The sequence below is a fragment of the Aegilops tauschii genome, chromosome 2 (genome assembly GCF_002575655.3).
Source record: "Aegilops tauschii subsp. strangulata cultivar AL8/78 chromosome 2, Aet v6.0, whole genome shotgun sequence".
Classification (NCBI taxonomy): Eukaryota; Viridiplantae; Streptophyta; class Magnoliopsida; order Poales; family Poaceae; genus Aegilops; species Aegilops tauschii.
Genome location: NC_053036.3, coordinates 651339366 through 651364040, shown reverse-complemented (window position 1 = coordinate 651364040; position 24675 = coordinate 651339366). Strand labels below are relative to the sequence as shown.

At 44.6% G+C, this 24675-nt stretch overlaps 1 protein-coding gene across 1 annotated transcript in view; it reads left to right on the top strand.

The window, feature by feature from the left end:
• Positions 1–20032, top strand: part of LOC109784202 (multiple C2 domain and transmembrane region protein 6) — a 95506-nt gene extending 75474 nt beyond the window's left edge. The window contains exon 2 of the mRNA XM_073509411.1: positions 18482–20032. Within this exon, the coding sequence (XP_073365512.1) occupies positions 18482–19792 (1311 nt within the window). The 3' untranslated portion in view covers positions 19793–20032. The remainder of the gene's footprint in view (positions 1–18481) is intronic.
• The last annotated feature ends 4643 nt before the right edge of the window (positions 20033–24675 follow it).

Here is a 24675-nt window from a genome sequence, read left to right as displayed (position 1 = left end):
GTAGATCAATAGCTCGCGTTGTTGCTTCCCTGTTTTATTTTTTGATATGTTCCTAGAGAAAATTATGTTGAAAGATGTTAGTAGCAAAGATGCGGATTGGATCCGTGATCTGAGGATTATCCTCATTGCTGCACAGAAAAATTATGTCCTTGATGCACCGCTAGGTGACAGACCTATTGCAGGAGCAGATGCAGACGTTATGAACGTTTGGCTAGCTCAATATGATGACTACTTGATAGTTTAGTGCACCATGCTTAACGGCTTAGAATCGGGACTTCAAAGATGTTTTGAACGTCATGGACCATATGAGATGTTCCAGGAGTTGAAGTTAATATTTCAAGCAAATACCCGAGTTGAGAGATATGAAGTCTCCAACAAGTTCTATAGCTAAAAGATGGAGGAGAATCGCTCAACTAGTGAGCATGTGCTCAGATTGTCTGGGTACTACAATCGCTTGAATCAAGTGGGAGTTTATCTTCCAGATAAAATAGTGATTGACAGAATTCTCTAGTCACCATCACCAAGTTAGTAGAACTTCGTGATGAACTATAGTATGCAAGGGATGACGAAAGTAATTCCTGAGCTCTTCGTGATGCTGAAATCGACGAAGGTAGAAATCAAGAAAAACATAAAGTGTTGATGGTTGATGAGACCACTAGTTTCAATAAAAGGGCAAAGGGAAGAAGGGGAACTTCAAAAAGAACGGCAAGCAAGTTGCTGCTCAAGTGAAGAAGCCCAAGTCTGTACCTAAGCCTGAGACTAAGTGCTTCTACTGCAAAGGGACTGGTCACTGGAAGCGGAACTGCCCCAAGTATTTGGTGGATAAGAAGGATGGCAAAGTGAACAAAGGTATATTTGATATACAGATTATTGATGTGTACTTTACTAGTGTTTATAGCAACCCCTCGGTAATTGATACTGGTTCAGTTGCTAAGAGTAGTAACTCGAAATGGGAGTTGCAGAATAAACAGAGACTAGTAAAAGTGAACAAAGGTATATTTGATATACAGATTATTGATGTGTACTAGTGTTTATAGCAACCCCTCGGTAATTGATACTGGTTCAGTTGCTAAAGAGTAGTAACTCGAAAAACGGGAGTTGCAGAATAAACAGAGACTAGTAAAAAGGCGAGGTGACGATGTGTGTTGGAAGTAGTTCCAAGATTGATATGATCATCATCGCATACTCCCTGTACTTTCGGGATTAGTGTTGAAACTAAATAAGTGTTATTTGGTGTTTGCGTTGAGCATGAATATGATTTGATCATGTTTATTGCAATACGGTTATTCATTTAAGTTAGAGAACAATTGTTGTTCTGTTTACATGAATAAAACATTTATGGTCATACACACCAACGAAAAATGGTTTGTTGGATCTCGATCGTAGTGATACACATATTCATAATATTGAAGCCAAAAGATGGAGAGTTAATAATGATAGTGCAACTTATTTGTGGTACTGTCGTTTAGGTCATATTGGTGTAAAGCGCATGAAGAAACTCCATACTGATGGGATTTTGGAATCACTTGATTATGAATCACTTGATGCTTGCGAACCGTGCCTCATGGGCAAGATGACTGAAACGCCGTTCTCCGGAACTATGGAGAGAGCAACAGATTTGTTGGAAGTCATACATACGGATGTATGTGGTCCAATGAATATTGAGGCTCGTGGCGGATATCGTTATTTTCTCACCTTCACAGATGATTTGAGCAGATATGGGTATATCTACTTAATGAAACATAAGTCTGAAACATTTGAAAAGTTCATATAATTTCAGAGTGAAGTGGAAAATCATCGTAACAAGAAAAATAAAGTTTCTACGATCTGATCGTAGAGAAGAGTATTTGAGTTACGAGTTTGGCCTTCAGTTAAAACAATGTGAAATAGTTTCACTACTCACGCCACCTGGAACACCACGGTGTAATGGTGTGTCCGAACGTCGTAATCGTACTTTATTAGATATGGTGCGATATATGATGTATCTTACCGATCTACCACTATCGTTTTGGGGTTATGCATTAGAGACAACTGCATTCATGTTAAATAGGGCACCATCAAAATCCGTTGAGACGACGCCTTATGAACTGAGGTTTAGCAAGAAACCAAATTTGTCGTTTCTTAAAATTTGGGGTTGCGATGCTTATGTGAAAAAGTTTTATCCTGATAAGCTCAAACCCAAATCGGAGAAATGTGTCTTCATAGGATACCCAAAGGAGACAGTTGGGTACACCTTCTATCACAGATCCGAAGGCAAGACATACGTTGCTAAAAAGGGATCCTTTCTAGAGAAGGAATTTCTCTCGAAAGAAGTGAGTGGGAGGAAAGTAGAACTTGATGAGGTAACTGTACCTGCTCCCTTATTGGAAAGTAGTTCATCACAGAAATCTGTTCCTGTGACTCCTACACCAATTAGTGAGGAAGTTAATGATGATGATCATGTAACTTCAGATCAAGTTACTAGCAAACCTCGTAGGTAAACCAGAGTGAGATCCACACCAGAGTGGTACGGTAATCCTGTTCTGGAGGTCATGTTATTTGACCATGACGAACCTACGAACTATGAGGAAGCGATGATGAGCCCAGATTCCGGGAAATGGCTTGAGGCCATGAAATCTGAGATGAGATCCATGTATGAGAACAAAGTATGGACTTTGATTGACTTGCCCAATGGTCGGCAAGCCATTGAGATTAAATGGATCTTCAAGAGGAAGACGGACGCTGATAGTAGTGTCACTATCTACAAAGCTAGAATTGTCGCAAAAAGGTTTTCGACAAGTTCAAGATGTTGACTACGATGAGAGTTTCTCACTCGTATCTATGCTTAAGTCTGTCCGAATCATGTTAGCAATTGCCGCATTTTATGAAATCTGGCAAATGGATAAACAAAACTACATTCCTTAATGGATTTATTAAAGAAGAGTTGTATATGATGAAACCAGGAGGTTTTGTCAATCCTAAAAATGCTAACAAAATATGCAAGCTCCAGCGATCCATCTATGGACTGGTGCAAGCATCTCGGAGTTGGAATATACACTTTGATAAGTTGATCAAAGGATATAGTTTTATACAGACTTGCGATGAAGCCTGTATTTACAAGAAAGTGAGTGGGAGCACTACAGCATTTCTGATAAGTATATGTAAATGACATATTGTTGATCGGAAATAATGTAGAATTATTCTGCAAAGCATAAAGGAATGTTTGAAAGGAGTTTTTCAAAGAAAGACCTCGGTGAAGCTGCTTACATATTGAGCATCAAGATCTATAGAGATAGATGAAGACGCTTGATAAGTTTTTTCAATGAGTACATACCTTAACAAGATTTTGAAGTAGTTCAAAATAGAACAGTCCAAGAAAGAGTTCTTGCCTGTGTTACAAGGTGTGAAATTGAGTAAAGACTCAAAGCCCGACCACGGCAAAAGATAGAAAGAGAATGAAAGTCATTCCCTATGCCTTGGCCATAGGTTCTATAAAGTATGCCATGCTGTGTACCAGATCTATTGTATACCCTACACTGATTTTGGCAAGGGAGTACAAGAGTAGATCACTGGACAGCGGTCAAAATTATCCTTGGTGGAATAAGGATATATTTCTCAATTATGGAAGTGACAAAAAGGTTCGTCGTAAAGGGTTACGTCGACACAAGTTTTGACACTAAATCTAGATGACTCTAAGTCTCGGTCTAGATACATATTGAAAGTGGAAGCAATTAGCTAGAGTAGCGCCGTGCAGAGCATTGCAGACATAGAAATTTGTAAAATACTTACGGATCTGAATGTGGCAGACCCGTTGACTAAAATTATCTCACAATCAAAACATGATCACACCTTAGTACTCTTTGGGTGTTAATCGCATAGCGATGTGAACTAGATTATTGACTCTAGTAAACCCTTTGAGTGTTGGTCACATAGAGATGTGAACTATGGGTGTTAATCACATGGTGATGTGAATTATTGATGTTAAATCACATGGCGATGTGAACTAGATTATTGACTCTAGTGCAAGTGGGAGACTGAAGGAAATATGCCCTAGAGGCAATAATAAAGTATTATATATTTCCTTATATCATGATAAATGTTTATTATTCATGCTAGAATTGTATTAACCGGAAACATAATACATGTGTGAATACATAGACAAACAGAGTGTCACTAGTATGCCTCTACTTGACTAGCTCGTTAATCAAAGATGGTTATGTTTCCTAGCCATAGACATGAGTTGTCATTTGATTAACGAGATCACCTCATTAGGAGAATGACGTGATTGACTTGACCCATTCCGTTAGCTTAGCACTCGATCGTTTAGTATGTTGCTATTGCTTTCTTCATGACTTATACATGTTCCTATGACTATGAGATTATGCAACTCCCGTTTACCGGAGGAACACTTTGTGTGCTACCAAACGTCACAACGTAAATGGGTGATTATAAAGGTGCTCTACAGGTGTCTCCAAAGGTACTTGTTGGGTTGGCGTATTTCGAGATTAGGATTTGTCACTCCAATTGTCGGAGAGGTATCTCTGGGCCCACTCGGTAATGCACATCACTATAAGCCTTGCAAGCATTGTGACTAATGAGTTAGTTGCGAGATGATGTCTTACGGAACGAGTAAAGAGACTTGCCGGTAACGAGATTGAACTAGGTATCGAGATACCGACGATCAAATCTCGGGCAAGTAACATACCGGTGACAAAGGGAACAACGTATGTTGTTATGCGGTCGGACCGATAAAGATCTTCGTAAAATATGTGGGAGCCAATATGGGCATCCAGGTCCCGCTATTGGTTATTGACCGGAGACGTGTCTCGGTCATGTCTACATAGTTCTCGAACCCGTAGGGTCCGCACGCTTAACGTTACGATGACAGTTTTACTGAGTTTTGATGTACCGAAGGAGTTCGGAGTCCCGGATGAGATCGGGGATATGACGAGGAGTCTCGAAATGGTCGAGACGTAAAAATCGATATATTGGACGACTATATTCGGACTTCGGAAAGGTTCCGAGTGATTCGGGTATCTTTCGGAGTACGGGAGAGTTACGGGAATACGTATTGGGCCTTATTGGGCCATACGGGAAAGAAGGAAAAGGGGCTCAAGGGTGGCCGCACCCCTCCCCTTGGTCTGGTCCGAATTGGACTAGGGAAGGGGGGCGCCCCCTTCCTTCCTTCTTTTTTTCCCTTCCGCTTTTCCTATTCCATATGGGAGGTGGAATCCTACTAGGACTAAGGAGTCCTAGTAGGACTCCACACTTGGTGCGCCCCCTCCTAGGGCCGGCCTCCTCCTCCCTTGCTCCTTTATATACGGGGGCAGGGGGCACCCCAGGGACACAACAATTGATCCTTGAGATCTCTTAGCCGTGTGCGGTGCCCCCCTCCACCATATTACACCTCGATAATACCGTTGCAGAGCTTAGGCGAAGCCCTGCGTCGGTGGAACATCATCATCGTCACCACGCCGTCGTGCTGACGAAACTCTCCCTCAACACTCGGCTGGAGCGGAGTTCGAGGGACGTCATCAAGCTGAACGTGTGTAGAACTCGGAGGTGCCGTACGTTCGGTACTTGATCGGTCGGATCGTGAAGACGTACGACTACATCAACCGCGTTGTGATAACACTTCCGCTGTCGGTCTACGAGGGTACGTGGACAACACTCTCCCCTCTCATTGCTATGCATCACCAAGATCTTGCGTGTGCGTAGGAAATTTTTTGAAATTACTACGTTCCCCAACAGGGGTGCCGTACGGGGCCGCATACACAAGGTAGCCGACATGGCCACCATAGGCAGCATGAGCGACGTCGGCAATGGCAGGGCCTGCTGCGGTGTAGATGGAGGCATCAGGAGCAGGCGCGACCGCGCGCACCATCGGGTGTGAGGCAGTCAGGGGGCGGCGGCGTGGGCACCAAGGAGTGCGTGGCGGCCGGGACCGGCGGCGGCTGTTGGAACCGAGCCGGCGAAGAGGGACCCCGCCGATTGAGCCCTCGTCCTGTCTATGATTCGGATGTGGTATATATTATCTTTATAACTATTGGTTCATTTATTGTTTATGAAAATTATGCCGACCAACGTGACATAGATTTTTTTTATCTAGGAGGTATGTGAACCGGAAATTCCAACCGACCCTATTGTTGAGAGGTTAAATTTAGTTGAAGAAGAAAACAATTTCTTGAAGAAAAAAATAAAAAAAATTGAGGAGGAGAAGATGATATTGGAGTTGCATGTTGCGGATGTCGTCGATGATCACAAGATCAAGATGGATGCAATGCGCTTGAAGATTAGAAAGATTAGAAAATATGCCGTTCATACCGAGGCTTGCTATCATTATGCCGTTGGATCAATTTTTACCTTGGTTGCGATTATGATCGCATTTGTTTTCGCATTGAAATGTTTTACATAGTTTCAATGTATGGTTTAATTAATTAGATGCTCTGGAGAGCTATATGTTGTTAGATGAGAACTATGTATGTACTTTGGTTTTAATGTGATGATGAACTTTTATTAATTTGGTCACTTAATTATCTATTCATTATATTCTGTAATGATTTTTGACACACTTAATTATATATAACGCACGCAGATGAACTGGCAATGGATGTACGGTGACAGACACACCTCCGAGTACATTAAGGGCGTGCATGAATTCCTCGAAGCGGCTGAGGCAAACAAGCAGAATGGTTTTATGTGTTGTCCATGCCCTAATTATGGGAATACGAAGTCTTACTCTGACCGGAAAATCCTTCACACCCACCTGCTTTACAAGGGTTTCATGCCACACTATAATGTTTGGACAAGGCACGGAGAAATGGGGGTTATGATGGAAGACGGCGAAGAAGAAGAGTACGATGACAACTATGTGCCCCCTGAATACGGTGATGCTGCAACGGGGGGAGCTGGTGAAGATCAAGAGGAACCAGACGATGTGCCCAATGATGCTGCAACGGGTGAAGCTGCTGAAGATCAAGAGGAACCAGACGATGTGCCCAATGATGATGATCTCCGCCGGGTCATTGTCGATGCAAGGACGCAATGCGAAAGTCAAAAGGAAAAGCTGAAGTTCGATCGCATGTTAGAGGATCACAAAAAAGGGTTGTACCCCAATTGCGAAGATGGCAACACAAAGCTCGATACCGTACTGGAATTGCTGCAGTGGAAGGCAGAGAATGCTGTGTCTGACAAAGGATTTGAGAAGCTACTGAAAACATTGAAGAAGAAGCTTCCAAAGGATAACGAATTGCCCGACAGTACATACGCAGCAAAGAAGGTCGTATGCCCTCTAGGATTGGAGGTGCAGAAGATACATGCATGCCCTAATGACTGCATCCTGTACCGCGGTGCATACAAGGATCTGAACGCATGCCCGGTATGCGGTGCATTGCAGTATAAGATCAGACGAGATGACCCTGGTGATGTTGACGGCGAGCCCCCCAGGAAGAGGGTTCCTGCGAAGGTGATGTGGTATGCTCCTATAATACCATGGTTGAAACGTCTGTTCAGAAACGGAGAGCATGCCAAGTTGATGCGATGGCACAGTGAGGACCGTAAGAAAGACGGGAAGTTGAGAGCACCCGCTGACGGGTCGCAATGGAGAAAAATCGAGAGAAAGTACTGGGATGAGTTTGCAAAGGATCCAAGGAACGTATGGTTTGCTTTAAGCGCGGATGGCATTAATCCTTTCGGGGAGTAGAGCAGCAATCACAGCACCTGGCCCGTGACTCTATGTATGTATAACCTTCCTCCTTGGATGTGCATGAAACGGAAGTTCATTATGATGCCAGTTTTCATCCAAGGCCCTAAGCAACCCGGCAACGACATTGATGTGTACCTAAGGCCATTAGTTGAAGAACTTTTACAGCTGTGGAATGGAAACGGTGTACGTACGTGGGATGAACACAGACAGGATGAATTTAACCTAAAGGCGTTGCTGTTCGTGACCATCAACGATTGGCAAGCTCTCAGTAACCTTTCAGGACAGACAAACAAGGGATACCACGCATGCACGCACTGTTTGGATGACACCGAAAGTATATACCTGGACAGATGCAGGAAGAATGTGTACGTGGGCCATCGTCGATTTCTCCCGACCAACCATCAATGTCGAAAGAAAGGCAAGCATTTCAAAGGCGAGGCAGATCACCGGAAGAAGCCCGCCATGCGTACCGGTGATCACGTACTTGCTATGGTCAATGATTTACACGTAATCTTTGGAAAGGGTCCCGGCGGACTAGTTGTTCCGAATGACGCTGAGGGACGCGCACCCATGTGGAAGAAGAAATCTATATTCTTCGACCTACCCTACTGGAAAGAGCTAGAGGTCCGCTCTTCAATCGACGTGATGCACGTGACGAAGAACCTTTGCGTGAACCTGTTAGGCTTCTTGGGCGTGTATGGGAAGACAAAAGATACACCTGAGGCACGGGAGGACCTGCAACGTTTGCACGAAAAAGACGGCATGCCTCCAAAGCAGTATGAAGGTCCTGCCAGCTACGCTCTTACCAAAGAAGAGAAAGAAATTTTCTTTGAATGCCTGCTCAGTATGAAGGTCCTGACTGGCTTCTCGTCGAATATAAACGGAACAATAAATATGCCAGAGAAAAAGTTCCAGAACCTAAAGTCTCATGACTGCCACGTGATTATGACGCAACTGCTTCCGGTTGCATTGAGGGGGCTTCTACCGGAAAACGTCCGATTAGCCATTGTGAAGCTATGAACATTCCTTAATGCAATCTCTCAGAAGGTGATCGATCCAGAAATCATACCAAGGCTAAGGAGTGATGTGGCGCAATGTCTTGTCAGTTTCGAGCTGGTGTTCCCACCATCCTTTTTCAATATCATGACGTACGTCCTAGTTCATCTAGTCGACGAGATTGTCATTCTGGGGCCGTATTTCTACACAATATGTTCCCCTTTGAGAGGTTCATGGGAGTCCTAAAGAAATATGTCCGTAACCGCGCTAGGCCAGAAGGAAGCATCTCCATGGGCCATCAAACAGAGGATGTCATTGGGTTTTGTGTTGACTTCATTCCTGGCCTTAAGAAGATAGGTCTCCCTAAATCGCGGTATGAGGGAAGACTGACAGGAAAAGGCACGCTAGGAGCAGACTCAATAATATGCAGGGACGGGCATTCTTGGTCTCAAGCACACTACATAGTTCTACAAAACTCTACCTTGGTGACCCCGTATGTCGATGAACAGAAGAACAGTCTGCGCTCCAAACACCCGGAGCTTTGCGACGACTGGATTACATGTGAACACATCAGGACTTTCAGCAGTTGGTTGGAAACACGTCTCAGAGCTGACAACACTGTTTGTGATGAATTGTACTTGTTGTCCAGGGGACCATCTTTGACTGTATTGACTTATAAAGGATACGAGATAAATGGGAATACATTTTACACGATCGCCCAAGATCAAAAGAGCACCAACCAAAACAGCGGTGTCCGCTTTGATGCAGCAACCGAGAGGGGAAACGACACATATTATGGTTACATAGTGGACATATGGGAACTTGACTACGGACATGATTTTAAGGTCCCTTTGTTTAAGTGCAAATGGGTCAATCTGTCAGGAGGCGGGGTACAGGTAGACCCACAGTACGGAATGACAACAGTGGATCTGAAAAATCATGGGTACACTGACGAACCGTTCGTCCTAGCCAATGATGTGGCACAGGTTATCTATGTGAAGGACATGTCTACCAGACCGAGAAAAAGAAAAGATAAGGAAGCGAATACATCATATGATGAGCCAAAGCGCCACATAGTTCTTTCAGGAAAAAGGGACATCGTGGGAGTGGAGGGCAAGACAGACATGTCTGAAAATTATGAAAAGTTTCATGAAATTCCTCCCTTCAAAGTCAAGGCTGACCCAAGCATCCTGATAAACGATGAAGATTATCCAGGGTTACGTCGCAATAAGCAAATGACACAAGCGAAGAAAAAGTGAAGACTTTCTCCCGCAACTATTATGATGATACCATGCGAACTTTGTAACAGACGAGTATGCTATGGCAACTTTTTCAGAGTTCATTTGAAAACTATGAATTTAGGTCGAATTTTCTCTATAGGTGCATCTATGTTCATTTTTTTAGTAAAGTTAATCACAAACTTGTGATTCACACAAATTTCAAAGAATTCAAATTTTAACTATTCAAATTTGAAAACTAATGGCACTAACAGAAAGTTTATAATTTTTCTAAAACTAATGGCACTAACAGAAAGTTTATAAGTTTGCTGACCTAAAAGCAAAAAGAATTAAAAAATAAAGAAAAAACAAAAGAAAATAAATAATACAGAAAACAAAACAAAAAAACTGGAAAATAAAAATAAAAATAGCAACAATAAGTATTTTGTTGTAAGTAGAAACAAAATAAAATAAATAAAGCAACAAAGAAAACAAAAAAACTAAAAAAGTGTTTTCAAATTTGAAAACTAATGGCACTAATAGAAAGTTTATAATTTTTCTAAAACTAAAAGCAAAAAGAATTAAAAATTAAAGCAAAAAACAAAAGAAAATAAATAATGCAGAAAACAAAACAAAAAGCTGAAAAAATAGGGCTCGCCCCTGGCCCATGACCATTAGTCCCGGTTTGTGCCACAAACCGGGACTAAAGGGTTGGTCCTCGTTGCGCTCAGAGTTTAGTCCCACCTCGCCAACCGAAGGGCGCCCACACCGGTTTATAAGCCCGTCCCTCTCTGCCTTGTTGAGATCCTCTCAAAGTGAAAATAGATGCCCCTATACAAGGAATTTGACCTAAATTCATATAATGAATTTCTCTGATATTCATAGAAATTGATTATGAATTTAGGTCGAATTTTCTCTATAGGTGCATCTATGTTCATTTTTCTAGTACAGTTAATCACAAACTTGTGATTCACACAAATTTTAAAAAATTCAAATTTAAACTATTCAAATTTGACAACTAATGGCACTAACAGAAAGTTTATAATTTTTGTGACCTAAAAGAAAAAAGAAATCACTAAAAAACTATAAATATTTAGTTCTAAGTAGAAATGAAAAAAAATAGGAAAAAAGAAAAAAATGCCTATAATATTTGTTATGACTAACTAAAATTACCAAATTGAGTATAATGATAAAACACAGTAATATTAAATAGCAGGAAAAAGAATGACTCAAAAATCAATTTTTATAGTAAAGTTATTCATAAACTAGTGATTCACACAAATTTTAAAAAATTCAAATTTAAACTATTCAAATTTTAAAACTAATGGCACTAACAGAAAGTTGACCTAAAAGAAAAAAGAAATCAGTAAAAAACTATAAGTATTTAGTTCTAAGTAGAAATGAAAAAATAAATAGCAAAAAAGAAAAAAAAAATGCCACCTACTGGGCCAGCACGGCCTGAATACGACTAGAAACCCAACCATGGGCCAGGATTCAGGCCCGCAGCAGGCCCAGTAGGCCCACAGGCATTGCAGTGTCCAATTAGGCCCGTAAGCCTGCAGTTCAGAGGAGTTCGAGAGGGAAGATGCAGCGGAGCTTATAAACAGGTGCTGGCCGCTCTCAACTAGCGAGGTGGGACTAAACATCCCACCGCACCGCGCCAGTTCTAGCACAAGGCCTTTGGTCCCGGTTGGTGCCACCAACCGGGACTAAAGGGGGGCATTGGTCCCGGTTCGTGGCACCAACCGGGACCAATTCCCCCCTTTAGTCCCGGTTGGTGCCACCAACCGGGACCAAAGGCCTCCGCTTCCCGCCCTTTGGGCTGCTGAAAAAGGCCTTTGGTCCCGGTTGGTGGCACCAACCGGGACTAAAGGGGGGCATTGGTCCCGGTTCGTGCCACGAACCGGGACCAATGCCTTTCCTATATAACCAAACACTTAGGAAATTTCCCCCCACCCGCCATTCTTCTCTCCAACGCCGCCAGGCTGCTGCGCTGCTCCTCGACGCCGGCCCCTGCCCCGACGTCGCCGTCGCCTCCCCTAGCCGCCCGAGGTCGCCGTCGCCGCCCGCTCGCCGTCGCCCGTGCCCTCGCCAGACGCCGTCGCCGCTCGCCGCCCTGCCCCGACGCGCGTCGCGCGCCCCGGCCCGCCCGTCGCCGTCGCCCTGCCCCGCCCGTCGCCGTCGCCCCACCCCGCTCGTCGCCGTCGCCCCGACCCGCCCGTCGCCGTCGCCCTGCCCCTCCATTGGTCCGGCCGGCGTCCCTCCCCTGTTTTTTTCATATATTATATGCTTGTGTATATTGTGTATATTGCTTCTTTGTGTATATTATGTATATATGTCAGTATATGTATTGTGTATATTGCTTCTTTTTAGATTTTTTTTCATATATATGTTTGTATTTTGTATTTTGCTTTTTTATAAAAATGTATATATGTTTGTATGTTCTCTGTGTATATATGTTCATATATGCAAAAGTTAGATTTAAATATTTAGAAAAGGATTATCTATATATGTTCTCTGATTTAGTACATTTTAGGTTAGTTTCATTTTTAGAAAAGTTTTATATATTTAGGAGAGGAAAAAGGAAAATAAGAAGAGGAAAAAGGAGAAGAAGAGGAGAGGAAGAAAAGGAAGAGGAGAAGAAGAGGAGAGGAAGAAAAGGAAGAGGAGAAGAGGAAAGGAATAGAGGAGAAGAAGAAAAATAGATTTTTATTTTATTTTTTCTTCTTCTCCTCTATTCCTTTCTTCTTCTCCTCTTTTTTTTCTTCTTTTTTTTCTTCGATCTTCTCCTCTAGCTATTCCTTTCTTCTTCGTTTTCTTATGTTTTATCGGGTGTGTCGTCGTCGATATACCCCTCCCGATAACTTCAACACGTGGGGGGGGGGGTCGATATACCCCCTCCCGATAAATTCAACACGAGGGGGGTCGATATACCCCCTCCCGATAACTTCAGCACGTGGGGGGGGTCGATATACCCCCTCCCCGATAATATTATTTTCCCATGTACGTATGTCGTCGTTGTCGATATAAACCCCTCCCGATAACTTCAACACGTGGGGGGGGGGGGGGGCGTCGATATACCCGCTCCCCGATAACGTTATTTTCCCGTGTATGTATCTCATCGTTGTCGATATACCCCCTCCCGATAACTTCAACACGAGGGGGGTCGATATACCCCCTCCCGATAACTTCAACACGTGGGGGGGGGGGTCGATATACCCCCTCCCCGATAATATTATTTTCCCATGTACGTATGTCGTCGTTGTCGATATAAACCCCTCCCGATAACTTCAACACGTGGGGGGGGGGGTCGATATACCCGCTCCCCGATAACATTATTTTCCCGTGTATGTATCTCATCGTTGTCGATATTACCCCCTCCCTGATAACTTCGACAGTGAAAAATCTCGAGGACACCCAAACTAATATATCCACATGATGTCATGTTTGTGTAATAATTGCCATGTTGTAATATATATTTGCAGAAACAATGGAGCACGGACGAGACGAGGAAGCAGAAGAGAGGTTGCGGGAAATAATCTTAGACGGATGTGATGTCATGTCGTGTTATTTTAACGACAATGATGGTCTGGAAGAAGAGCAGGGTGAAGAAGCAGGTCCGGAAGAACAGCAGGGTGCAGAAGCAGGTCCGGAAGAACAGGGTGACGGCTCTGGTGACCGAACAGAGTCCGGCCAGGTAAATATATTAGTTAAGCCTGTGCTGAGACTAGCTAATTGATGCATTATTCATGGTTTTGGTATGTACACATATTAATTAACTCTCGTCTTTCTTCTTTTTTCTAGCCCTCCGGATCGAGCACAACTTCGGTAAAGAGACGAGGCCCGAAGAAAAAGTTGCGCGAGGATGAAAGGTTTGAGATCACAGCAATCGCGTGCGACGGCCAACCGATTGAACCCATCCGGACAAAGAACGCATTTTCTGCTCAGTGCGGGGTTCTTGTTAGGGACAAGATCCCGATCAGCATCCAGCAATGGTTAAAGCCGGCTAAAGAAGACCCTGAGGTGTCTTATGTCAATGATATGCAGAAAGATGATCTTTGGAAAGAGCTGAAGGCAAATTTCACCCTACCGCCAGAGGAGGATCCGGAGAAGCCAGTTATAGAGCCATTAATCAAGTCTGCTGCTCTTAAGAAGATGGCAGAGCTATTCAGGAGGTGGAAGAATGAGCTGAAAAGGTTTGTCGACAAATAAGAGACACCAGAATTCATCGGCAGATATGAGAAGATCAGAGATCAATGGCCCGAATTTGTGGCCCACAAGACATCGGATAAGAGTAAGAAGATGTCGGCGACAAACAAGAAAAATGCTGCGAAGAAGAAGCTTCACCATCGCACGGGGTCAGGTGGCTACCTCAAAGCCCGGCCTAAGTGGGACCAGGCTGAGACTGATCTGTTTGATAAAGGGATCGAACCAGAGACAATGAACTGGCCAGACCGTTGCCGGACTTGGTTCTTCGGGGCTGGCGGATCCTTGGACCCTGTAACAGGGAAGTGCGTTTGGACGGACGAGCAACTTGACATACCCTTCAAGAAGCTTCGGTACTATATCGATGCAGTGCAGAAAGGGACGTTCCTTCCAGACAGAGAGAACGACGAGCTCACAAAGGCCCTCGGAAATCCTGAGCACCCTGGACGGACAGGAGGCACGCCAGGCTCCATTCCGTGGAGGGCTGGTTTTCCGGACGCAGGCGGTTACAAATCCCACGAGAGGAGGAAGAAAGTGCAGCAGACCGAATTGCAGGCGCTGCACGCAAGGGTACAAGCGATAGAGGAACGAGAAGCAAATCGCAGCAAACGAACTGCCGAAGCTTCCCCCGAAGCTACCCCGCCATCTCAGCGGAGAAGCAGCGTGGCTTCCACCGAGCTGCTTCAGCCAGAGCATGTCTTGACGGCTCCTGCCAGCTATCCCGTGGATGCTATCACGGAGTCTCAAAATTGCCACCTTATGACACAATGGATTAATATGAAGGTCAAGGCGGCTGTTGGCTCTGTTTTTCCTACTGAACCCGGCGCAACTTTTCACTGCCGGCCGATTCCAGAAGGATATGCTAGGGTGATGGTGGATGAAATAACGGAGGGATTTGAGGACCTCCAGCTTGACCACCCTACCGGTCAAGGGGAGACTCGGTTGGGTCTTGCTCTAAAGACTCCATGCCTATGGCGGAAGGAGCTCATCAACCTTCTGAACTGGACGCCTCCACCTCCTCCTCCTCCGGCGAGTTAGGGCACTCCGCCTCCTCCACCGCCTCCTCCTCCGGCGAGTGACGATCAGGGCACTCGGGCTCCTTCTCCGGCGCGTGGAGGCACTCCGCCTCCTTCTCCGCCTGCGCCGGCGCGCCCGAGCAGCCAGCCTCCTCCTTCTCCGCCTCGTCAGCAAGGGCGGAAGAGACCCGCCGCCGCTCCGGCGCGTCGTAGTCCTTCTCCTCCGCCTCGTAAGCAAGTAAAGAAGACACCCGCTCCGTCTGCTCTGCCGGCGTCTAGCAGTACGGCCAGAGGCGGGAGGACATACAGATTCGGTCCTTCTCTGAAGACTCCAGAGAAGTTACCATACGAGAGGACCCCGGAGGAGAACGCGAAGATCGCGCGAACCGAAGTGGATGACTGGTTTCAAGGGTTGAAAGCAAAGAGACATCCACCTCCTGAGGAGAAGGTAGATCCGGTGAAAGCGAAGCGCACTCTGGCTGCCCTGACAAAACCACCCAAGTCTCCACCGAAAGGCAACTATGAGCGCATTATTGGAAAGACATGGGCCGAAGCGGAGCGGTCGGGAAGTACAGTCTGTGATCAAAGGATGAAAGAACGACGAGCAGCTGGGAAACAAATTGCCCAGCTCGGCGAACAAGGGAATCAATCGTGCCCCCCGCTCAAGGTGCCTAGTGACATCGTTGATCCGAGGATGGTGCCCGGTTATAGCAATCTTGGAGATTACATGCCCGACGATGTACATTATGATTTCCTGGACGTGCAGATACACAGATACGAGTACGGGAAGCCTCTCGTCAAAGATGAAAAATCTCTATCAACGATGATGCGAAGATTGCATGATTGGTACTTGAAAATCTACAGAGAGTCTGGGGGGAGGAGTACTTTGTATGTGAGAGTTAAAAAGGAGCATGACCTCGTTGGAATTGATATGTTGCCTATTCCATTTGAGGAGTTCTATCAGTTTTTCAATCAATTGGCCCTCGATAAAGCAACGGTCATGTGCTACTATCTGTAAGTACTACTACTTCTGTCATTAAGTCTCTCTATATAGCTCAGCTCTTTCATTGCATGTATTTATAATTATCCTCACTATATTATGCAGATTGAAGATCGCCGAATTGAAGAAAAGACAAGTCGGTGATATTGGGTTCGTTAACACATATCTCATAGATGCAACTGAGGCTAAATTTCATGCCGCAGATACCGAGGCCAACTTGCTACGATCATTCAAAATAAATGAAAACAAAGATATAATACTCTTTCCTTACAACTTCAAGTGAGTGTTACTGTCTTGTGCATATTCGGTTTCCCTTATATATTAGTCCAGGTTATAGTAATGTAATTGATGAGTTATGCATGCGTGCGCAGGTACCACTACATTCTCCTAGAGATTAGGCTTGAGCAGGGAGTAGTAACTTTCTTGGACTCAAAACGAAAAGATCCCCAGGAGTATGCGGACATGATTGAAATCCTCGAGAAGTAAGGTAAATCGATCATTATCCACCATATCAGCAACTTTGTTCATTTCTGATATCAAGTAATTGTTTTCTTTGTCTGGCAGGATTTGGAGAAAATTCACCAGAAAAGCTCCGGGACTGCCGAAGGAGCTGAAATTTAGACACCCGAAAGTAAGTACTATATAGTAGCATGTTCCGCGCATCTCCTTATGATTCAAGCGCTAGCTTCATCAATACCATTTGGCATTCTTGCTTATCAGTTTGATTGACCTCTATTTCTTGTAAAGTGGTTGTGGCAGGAACAAGGGAATGATTTCTGTGGATACTACGTTTGCGAGTCCATCCGCCACACGACCTGTGAGCGGGGCTACTCTGACGAACAATATGAAGTGCGTAAATAACAATATTCACAATTTTATTTTATTACCATCATTTGTGTTGAGTTTCATTCATTCATATATATATGTATTGACCCCCTTCTTCAAATTAGATGTTTCGGATGCGGGATGAACTCCTACCACCAGATCGCATGCGAGCAATTCAAGAGGAGTTGGCGGCATTCTTTCTTGACCACGTGATCTCTGAAGACGGAGAATACTATGTGGACCATGCGTCCGTAGTTTAGGAGATTATGTTTGTAAGAGATAATTATTGTATATATGTAGCCGGTAGTGTCGGATAGATATACGAGAACTTGTTGTTCGACCAATCTCTCGGAGAAGGAGAGGTGGTCGATATCACTTCTCTCTGTATGCATATATGTTCATGACGATCTTCTGTTTCCTTCGTTTGCTTACTAGCTAGCTAGCGTGTCTAGTCCTCTCGTATGTAGTATAGTACGTACCGTCGACCAAGCACGGACATATATAAGAGAGGACACTTCTCTCTATTAATTAGCTAGCTAACACAATATATAAAATACCTAAATTAACCCACCAAAACCCCCAACCCCCCCTTCAAAAAAAAACAAAAACCCAGCCACAGAAATGCTGACGCGTGGATGCCTATTGGTCTCGGTTGGTGCCACCAACCGGGACCAAAGGCCCTCCTGCCTGGGCTCGGCGCGCAGGCCACGTGGAGGCCCATTTGTCCCGGTTCTGGTTAGAACCGGGACTAAAGGGTCAGGGCATTAGTAACGACCCTTTAGTCCTGGTTCAGTAACCGGGACAAAAGCCCCTTACGAACGGGACAATAGGCCCGTTTTCTACTAATGTCATGTCCACCACCGCCAGGATACAAATGGGCACACAGGTCAGGCTGACAAGGAGGGGGCAGCCGGAGGGGTCGGCGAGCCCGGTGTGGAACGAGGAGTTCATGTTCGTGACCAGCGAGCCGTTTGAGGACCCGCTGGTGTTCACTCTGCAGGAGATGGTTGCCCCTGGTCGCGATGAAGCCATCGGTCGCGTGATCATCCCTGTGGCCTACGTGCACCGCAGCAACGACCTTGCCAAGTCGGTGCCATCGAAATGGTTCAACATGTCGCGCGGGATGACGGTGGACAAGGCGGTGGCGGACGTCACGACGGGGACCAAGAAGAACAAGGAGCACTCCAAGACGTTTGCCGGCAAAATCCACCTGAAACTGAGCCTGGAGCCGGCGTACCACGTGCTGGATGAGTCCACGCACTACACCAGCGATTTGCTGCCAGCTGAGCCTTGACGATGCTGACCTGCCTGTCCTATGATTAGCAGATGGTTCTCCTTTATTAATTACTAGTTCTAAATAGTGGGCAAACGATGGAACTTGGTTTCTTTTAATGCCATTCATTAGCAATTCCGTCGTTTTTGAATGTCGCATAATTAAACTAGCTAGTAGCATACTTGTCAAACTTTATTTTGCTTATTATTCGTCTTCACACACATCTGCCTATGTATCACATGTACTTTTTCATCATCGGCGAAGAAGCTCCGCAAGAGCGCCGTTGGCGTCCTGGAGGTCAACTTCCTGGGTGCGCGTGATCTGGCCGTCGGCACAAGGAACTCTTACTGCGTCGCCAAGTACGGCAAGAAGTGGGTGCGAACACGCACGCTCTTTGCCACAGCGGCGCCGCAGTGGGATGAGAAGTACACCTGGGACGTGTTTGACGTCAGCACCGTCATCACCATCGCCGTGTTTGATGACTCCAATGGCGCCGCCAGGCACCAGAGGATCGGCAAGGTGCGCGTCCGCCTCGCCACCCTTGAGACGGATCGTGTATACTCCCAGTACTACCCTCTACTAAAGCTCAGCCCCTCAGGGCTGAATAAGAACGGGGAGCTCCACCTCGCTGTCCGGTTCACCTGCAAGTCGTGGGCCAAAATGCTGGCCATGTACGGCAAACCGATGCTCCCCAAGATGCACCACACCAACCCCATCTCCGTGAGGCTGCAGGACTACCTCCGGCACCTGGCGATGCAGATGGTGGCGAAGCGGCTGGAGCGGGCCCAGCCGCCGCTGCGGAGGGAGGTGGTGGAGTACATTCTCGACGTCAACTTCGAAACCATGTTCAGCCTGCGCCGGAGCAAGGCCAACTTCTTCCAGCTCATGTCCGTCTTCTCCGTCTTCATCGCCGTCTCCAAGTGGTTCGTGGGCATCTGCAAGTGGAAGAACCCGCTGACGACGATTGTGGTGCACGTGGTGTTCCTGAAGCTGGTGTGCTACCCGGAGCTGATCCTGTCCACCGTGTTTATCTGCATGATCATGATCGCACTGTGGAACTACCCGCGGCGGCCGCGGAAACCGCCGCACATGGTCACGGAGCTATCAGCCTCAGAGCTCGCGCACCCGGACGAGCTGAACGAGGACTTCGACAGCTTGCAGCCGCCGCACATAAATACGATGCTCTGGTGGTACCCGGTTCAGGCGCACCCGCTGGACGAGCTGGACGAGGAGTTCGACACGTTCCCGACGTCCAAGCCGGAGGATGTGGTGCAGGTGAGGTATGATCGACTGAGGGGGGTCGCTGGCAGGGTACAGACAGTGGTTGGCGACCTGGCTAGCCAGGGGGAGCGCGCGCAGTTCCTGCTCCGCTGGCGCGACCCCAGGGTAACTCCCGTCTTCATGACGTTCTTCTTGGTGGTGGCCATCGTACTGTACCTAACGCCGTTCCGGGCGGTGGCCATGGTGATGGGGCTGTACCTCCTCCGGCCCCCGTTGTTGCGGGACAGGAGCAAGAGCAACCTGCTCTTCAACTTGTACAATCGCCTGCCCTCCAATGACGACATGATGCTATAAGGTTGATGCATGCATGAATTGCTCCTTTTCTTATCTTCGGTTTGGTTGACTGTGTTACCTTTTCTTTATCTATGTATGACTTTTCTGGATTGCATAAAATATTACTCCTTTCGTTCAGATTTGTAAGACTTGTTTCTACTGTTATTTTATTGTCTCCAATGTAAGACTTTGGTTGTAATTTCAGTACGCACTTTAGTGCATATTTCGATAAAACAGGTAGGAGCACCGCCCATTCATTAGAAGATGGCGAACTTCGATTTCACCTTATCACAAAATTCTTTTACCAATGCGTAAGGGCCTGTGGCCTCAGCGACACTCCTCACATCCTGGATGATCTGGAAGCACATAAATGATTGCATCTTCGACCCTGCGCGCCCGTCCCGCCATTGGACTTAGAGTAGTCCTCCCAACAACCTGGGATGTACACTAATGATTGTTGCCTGATTGTAAACTACTCCCTCCGTCCTTTAAAGAGTGTACTTCCAACTTTGTTGGAGGGTCAAACTATCCCAAAGTTTAACCGAGTTTGTGCAAAAATATATTAATGTTTGTGAAACCAAATAGATATATGATGAAAATATATCTTATTATGAGTCTAATGCTACTTATTTCATGACATTAATGTTGGTGTATTATTATATAAATACGGTCAAACATAAAAATGTTTGACTTTCCAACAATATTGGAAGTACACTCTTCAAAGGACAGAGGGAGTACCTCCTCGGAGGAGTGTAACTTTAAACCCCTCTTTTCAATGAATGAAACAAAAGTCCTTTGTGTTTTCTCAAAAAAAATCTTTTAATTTGCCATTCAATTTTGTACGACAAGCATTACTTCTCATGTCAAGAAAAAACTGAAGTAAATTACTTTTTTTTCATTCACTAAGTTTTTTCAGTTCAGAGAATTGTTTCATAAGCGTACAACAAATATTCTTTTAGGAATGATTTTAGTTTTTCCGTTTGTTGTCCAACCATTTCTAGAAGTATTCTATCATTCATTGGAAATATTCTTGTATATGAACTGAAATGTTCACGCAGTTTGTGAAATGTGATTTTGAAAATATTGTACACCTTCCATGGATAGTTGTTTATGACTGTCAACAGAGTGTTACTTCGTCCGTAAAAGCATGCTTAACCAAACCTTCTTTTATACTCATGTGAATAATTATATATACTAGTCGTCAACCCGTGCATTCGCACGGCTAGGCCCACAAAAATTAATTGTAATTGAATTCTATCTAATAATCATTTTAACTTCAAAGTATGATTAAAGTTATGCAATGATATAAATTTCATTTTGCAACCAAATGGGATGGCTTTATACTTATTTGTGGTAGCCATGTGAAGGAAATGTTTCATTTATTTGTAGAATACAGTAACGTAGATGCTTCAGATTCGGTTATAGTACTACTACGGTTGTTCCATCTTAGTAGAGTCAACATGGTCGTGCAATAGCTTGTGTGTTTGTAAAGAACCACAGTAGATAATTATCATCTTTTCTGCGACAAATTAATACACCAGGTCAATCTGATACTATAATTTAGGCACCATATAAACTGATGCTAACATTAAATTCTTGAATAACTTAGCACTAAAAATATGCAAGATACCATGCTTGTGAACAATAATGTTAAACTTTACAAAAGTTGCAATCTTCTCATTAAATTGTACTGTGACCAAAGTCATCTTTGATGATGATAGTAACCCACAAAAGCTCAAAAATTAGTGCTGCTCCATAGATTTCTATATCGCTATGTTTATTCACGAATATAATATAGCAAGAAGCTTGTTGATTAGTAATATTGTGGAAGTTGTCGGTCATTGTCAATTTTGTCTAGTCTATATGTATAGAAGTATATATTTGCAGCAGAATTCGCAGGGTTGTTGTATATTCTCGTATTAGTATAACCAAAATCATTCTTCAATAGTTTGCGTTGTGGAAAATGTTTAAAATAATCATAATCTTATTAAACTTCCTTTGGTAAATTTGTGCTAAATTGATACACATGTATAATCTGATGCCAATATATGAATTTCACAAACAAATTAGCACCAATCAATTGAACATAAAATGACCACACTTGTACACAACAATCTTGGCAAATTACCTAATGTAACAACCCTATCTCAAAGAAAAGTATATCTACATATTTTTTGTATCATCATGTTTCGTCGTGGATGTCAACGGAACATACTATCAAAATGCACCAAGGAAAATGGCATGTTGATACATAAACGTATATACTTTCTGGTAGTTGACAATGTTCATGTAACAAAGTTTTTGTTAAAACCTTCAGTAATATGATTTACCTTCTCATGCCATAAACCTGGCTGCATGGCAACATCGTCGGTATAGAAATACATAGCCATGAGGCATGCATGTAATACATTGCCTGTTTCATTCATAATCAGCTATAGAGATAGAACAATACACCTATTGGAGAGCGAGTATACTTGATATGAGTGGCAACAACATCAACAGGTACGCTCAAAAAAATAATACTGCGGCGGTTGGTATTGTTTCCATGAAGTATTGCTTCTATCCAGCTAGATGTACTGGCTGCCAACCTGTACGTCAGTAAATAGATTTAGCTCCCACAGCAGGTATCTGTGTAGCAGTGCCATCTTAGATATCCGCCGGGAGAAGCTGAAGAAGACCATCACATTTACCGACATTAGGCAATAGAAAAGGATCAGAATGGCAGATTTTGGCACAGGGTGCAACTCACATTGCCCAGAAAGGCACGTACATGTAGGTAAGCTGACTTCCCAAGCAGCTTGAATGATTCCGTCCAGATGTGCTAGTGGGTAAGTACGTACGTAACGACAACGGTGGTCAATTTCTTCTGGCTGCCACATGTGCACGTAAGAGGCGGGGAAATCCTATGAGACCTGGTCTCATAGGCGAGAACGTGAGACCCTACCGGATGAGCGCCACGTGGCCTCGGCAATCTCAAAGCACGCTAATCCCAGCTGATTCCCGATTCTGACAGGTATGTGGGTTAGGTCTTATTTTCCATTGCGTATATGGTGGCCATGCCGAAAGGCCTCGACGACGGTGGCCAAACAGCACGACGCAGCGCCGAATCAGCTCGTCGCGGGCGGCCTGTCTGACGGCTCGTCCATGGTGGAAGCACGACACATTGTTGGCTCGGCTCATAGGAGTTCAGGACGCTCATGGCGGCTGTGCATCAAGGCATCGTTGCGGATGGCCGCACCAAGACGGGAGCCGTACTGCTCCTTGCCACTGCACCCGATCGTGCCAAAGCTGTTTTCTTCTCATGAATCATAATTATATTATATTCACAAAAAAAATCATAATTATATTGCTCGTGCCATTGTCTTTTTGACATCATAGGCTCGCGGCTTGACTCGCCCATCGCGCTGTTCGTCGATACAGGATGCAAGACATCAGCATGCCTCGTCGCCATCAATGTTTGATTCATGGACATAGGCTCGGAAAGTACCATATGTCCTTCCAGGCACTGGAACTGCATAATCCTCAAGATCATTAGCTTAATCTCTTTCAGTATTATTTCTAGAACTTAGTATGATATAATAGTTTGGCCTAGCATCAGACTTGTACAACATGTAGCTAGCATCACGAAGTAGGCATACATGGGAGTCCACGACGACACCTTGGCGCACGGCCGGCCCGCCCTGAACGTCCTGATCTTTGGGCCAACAACGTGCCGTGCATTCGTCATGGAGAGAAGCGCTGCCGATTTTGGATTGATGTTTTCAGTGACATGTGCTCGTCGTTCCTTCTTTTTTTTTCCTTTGCAACTGATCCCATGATTTGATTTTAAAGATGCATGAACAGAAAGTACGGGCATGTATCCTTTAAAATCGGGGCAAAGGGATTAGAGAAAAACATTACCATACATACAACCATCCAGCCTTAATTCACGGATGGTGAGATTAAACAGGAGAACAGAGAGATTAGAGACCGGGCCCAACAGTTAAAAGTGGGGGAGCAAAATTAGGGATAAACTGCACGCGTGTGGGAGAAAAAACAGGAATAAACTTTGCTGTCAAGGAAAAAAATGTGTATACAGGGAAATAGGAGATCATTTTTTTTATTACTTTTAGGAATAAAGGAGAGTAATTAAGCCTAGGAGTCCTGCCGCACATAACAGCTACAGGGTAGGCTGTAATTTTTATACGGGATATTGGTTTATGCTAGGTCTACGGATGTAGATAGATTTTGGTCGCTGGTGAGTTTTTTTAAGGAATACAATGCTAGTCATCCTACGGATGTAGATAAATCATGGTTTAATCGACGAAAAAACTTTTGTCCTATCGAAAGATCTACACCGTAATAACTTGGTTCCACCAGATTAACGGTCTGTAAATTCTAATTAACGTGAGAATTTCTTGGGAGTCTGTAATTAGTATAGGTAAGGTATAGATAGATAGATAGATAGATATAGATAGATAGATTTATATATGAACATTTTGTATTCAAGAGTGGAAATATTTTTCAAATAGTATATCTATATGAATCGTTCCTTTTGTTATAACTACCATAACAATAGTTGCTTCCACTATTATTTATGTATATAGACATCTTCCGTTAAGAGCCAACCCTGGCCATGACAAGTACATAAATACAATCTACGGTACTTGTCGGAGTAGGCGATCCGTAGACCCAAACAAGGTTCGAACTCTGGGGGCATGTACTAAGGATCTCGCTTCACCCCGACGCTCTGCTCGCTACCCACACGGTTCGATCTCACTGAGTGCGCACGAGCGGGGAGAAGGAATGGGCACGGAGATTTACCCAGGTTCGGGCCACCTCGCGGTGTAAAATCTGACTCATGCTTTTGGTGGATTGGCCTCACGAGGAGGTTGAGGATGAACTAGTATAGTGGCTGAGAAGCT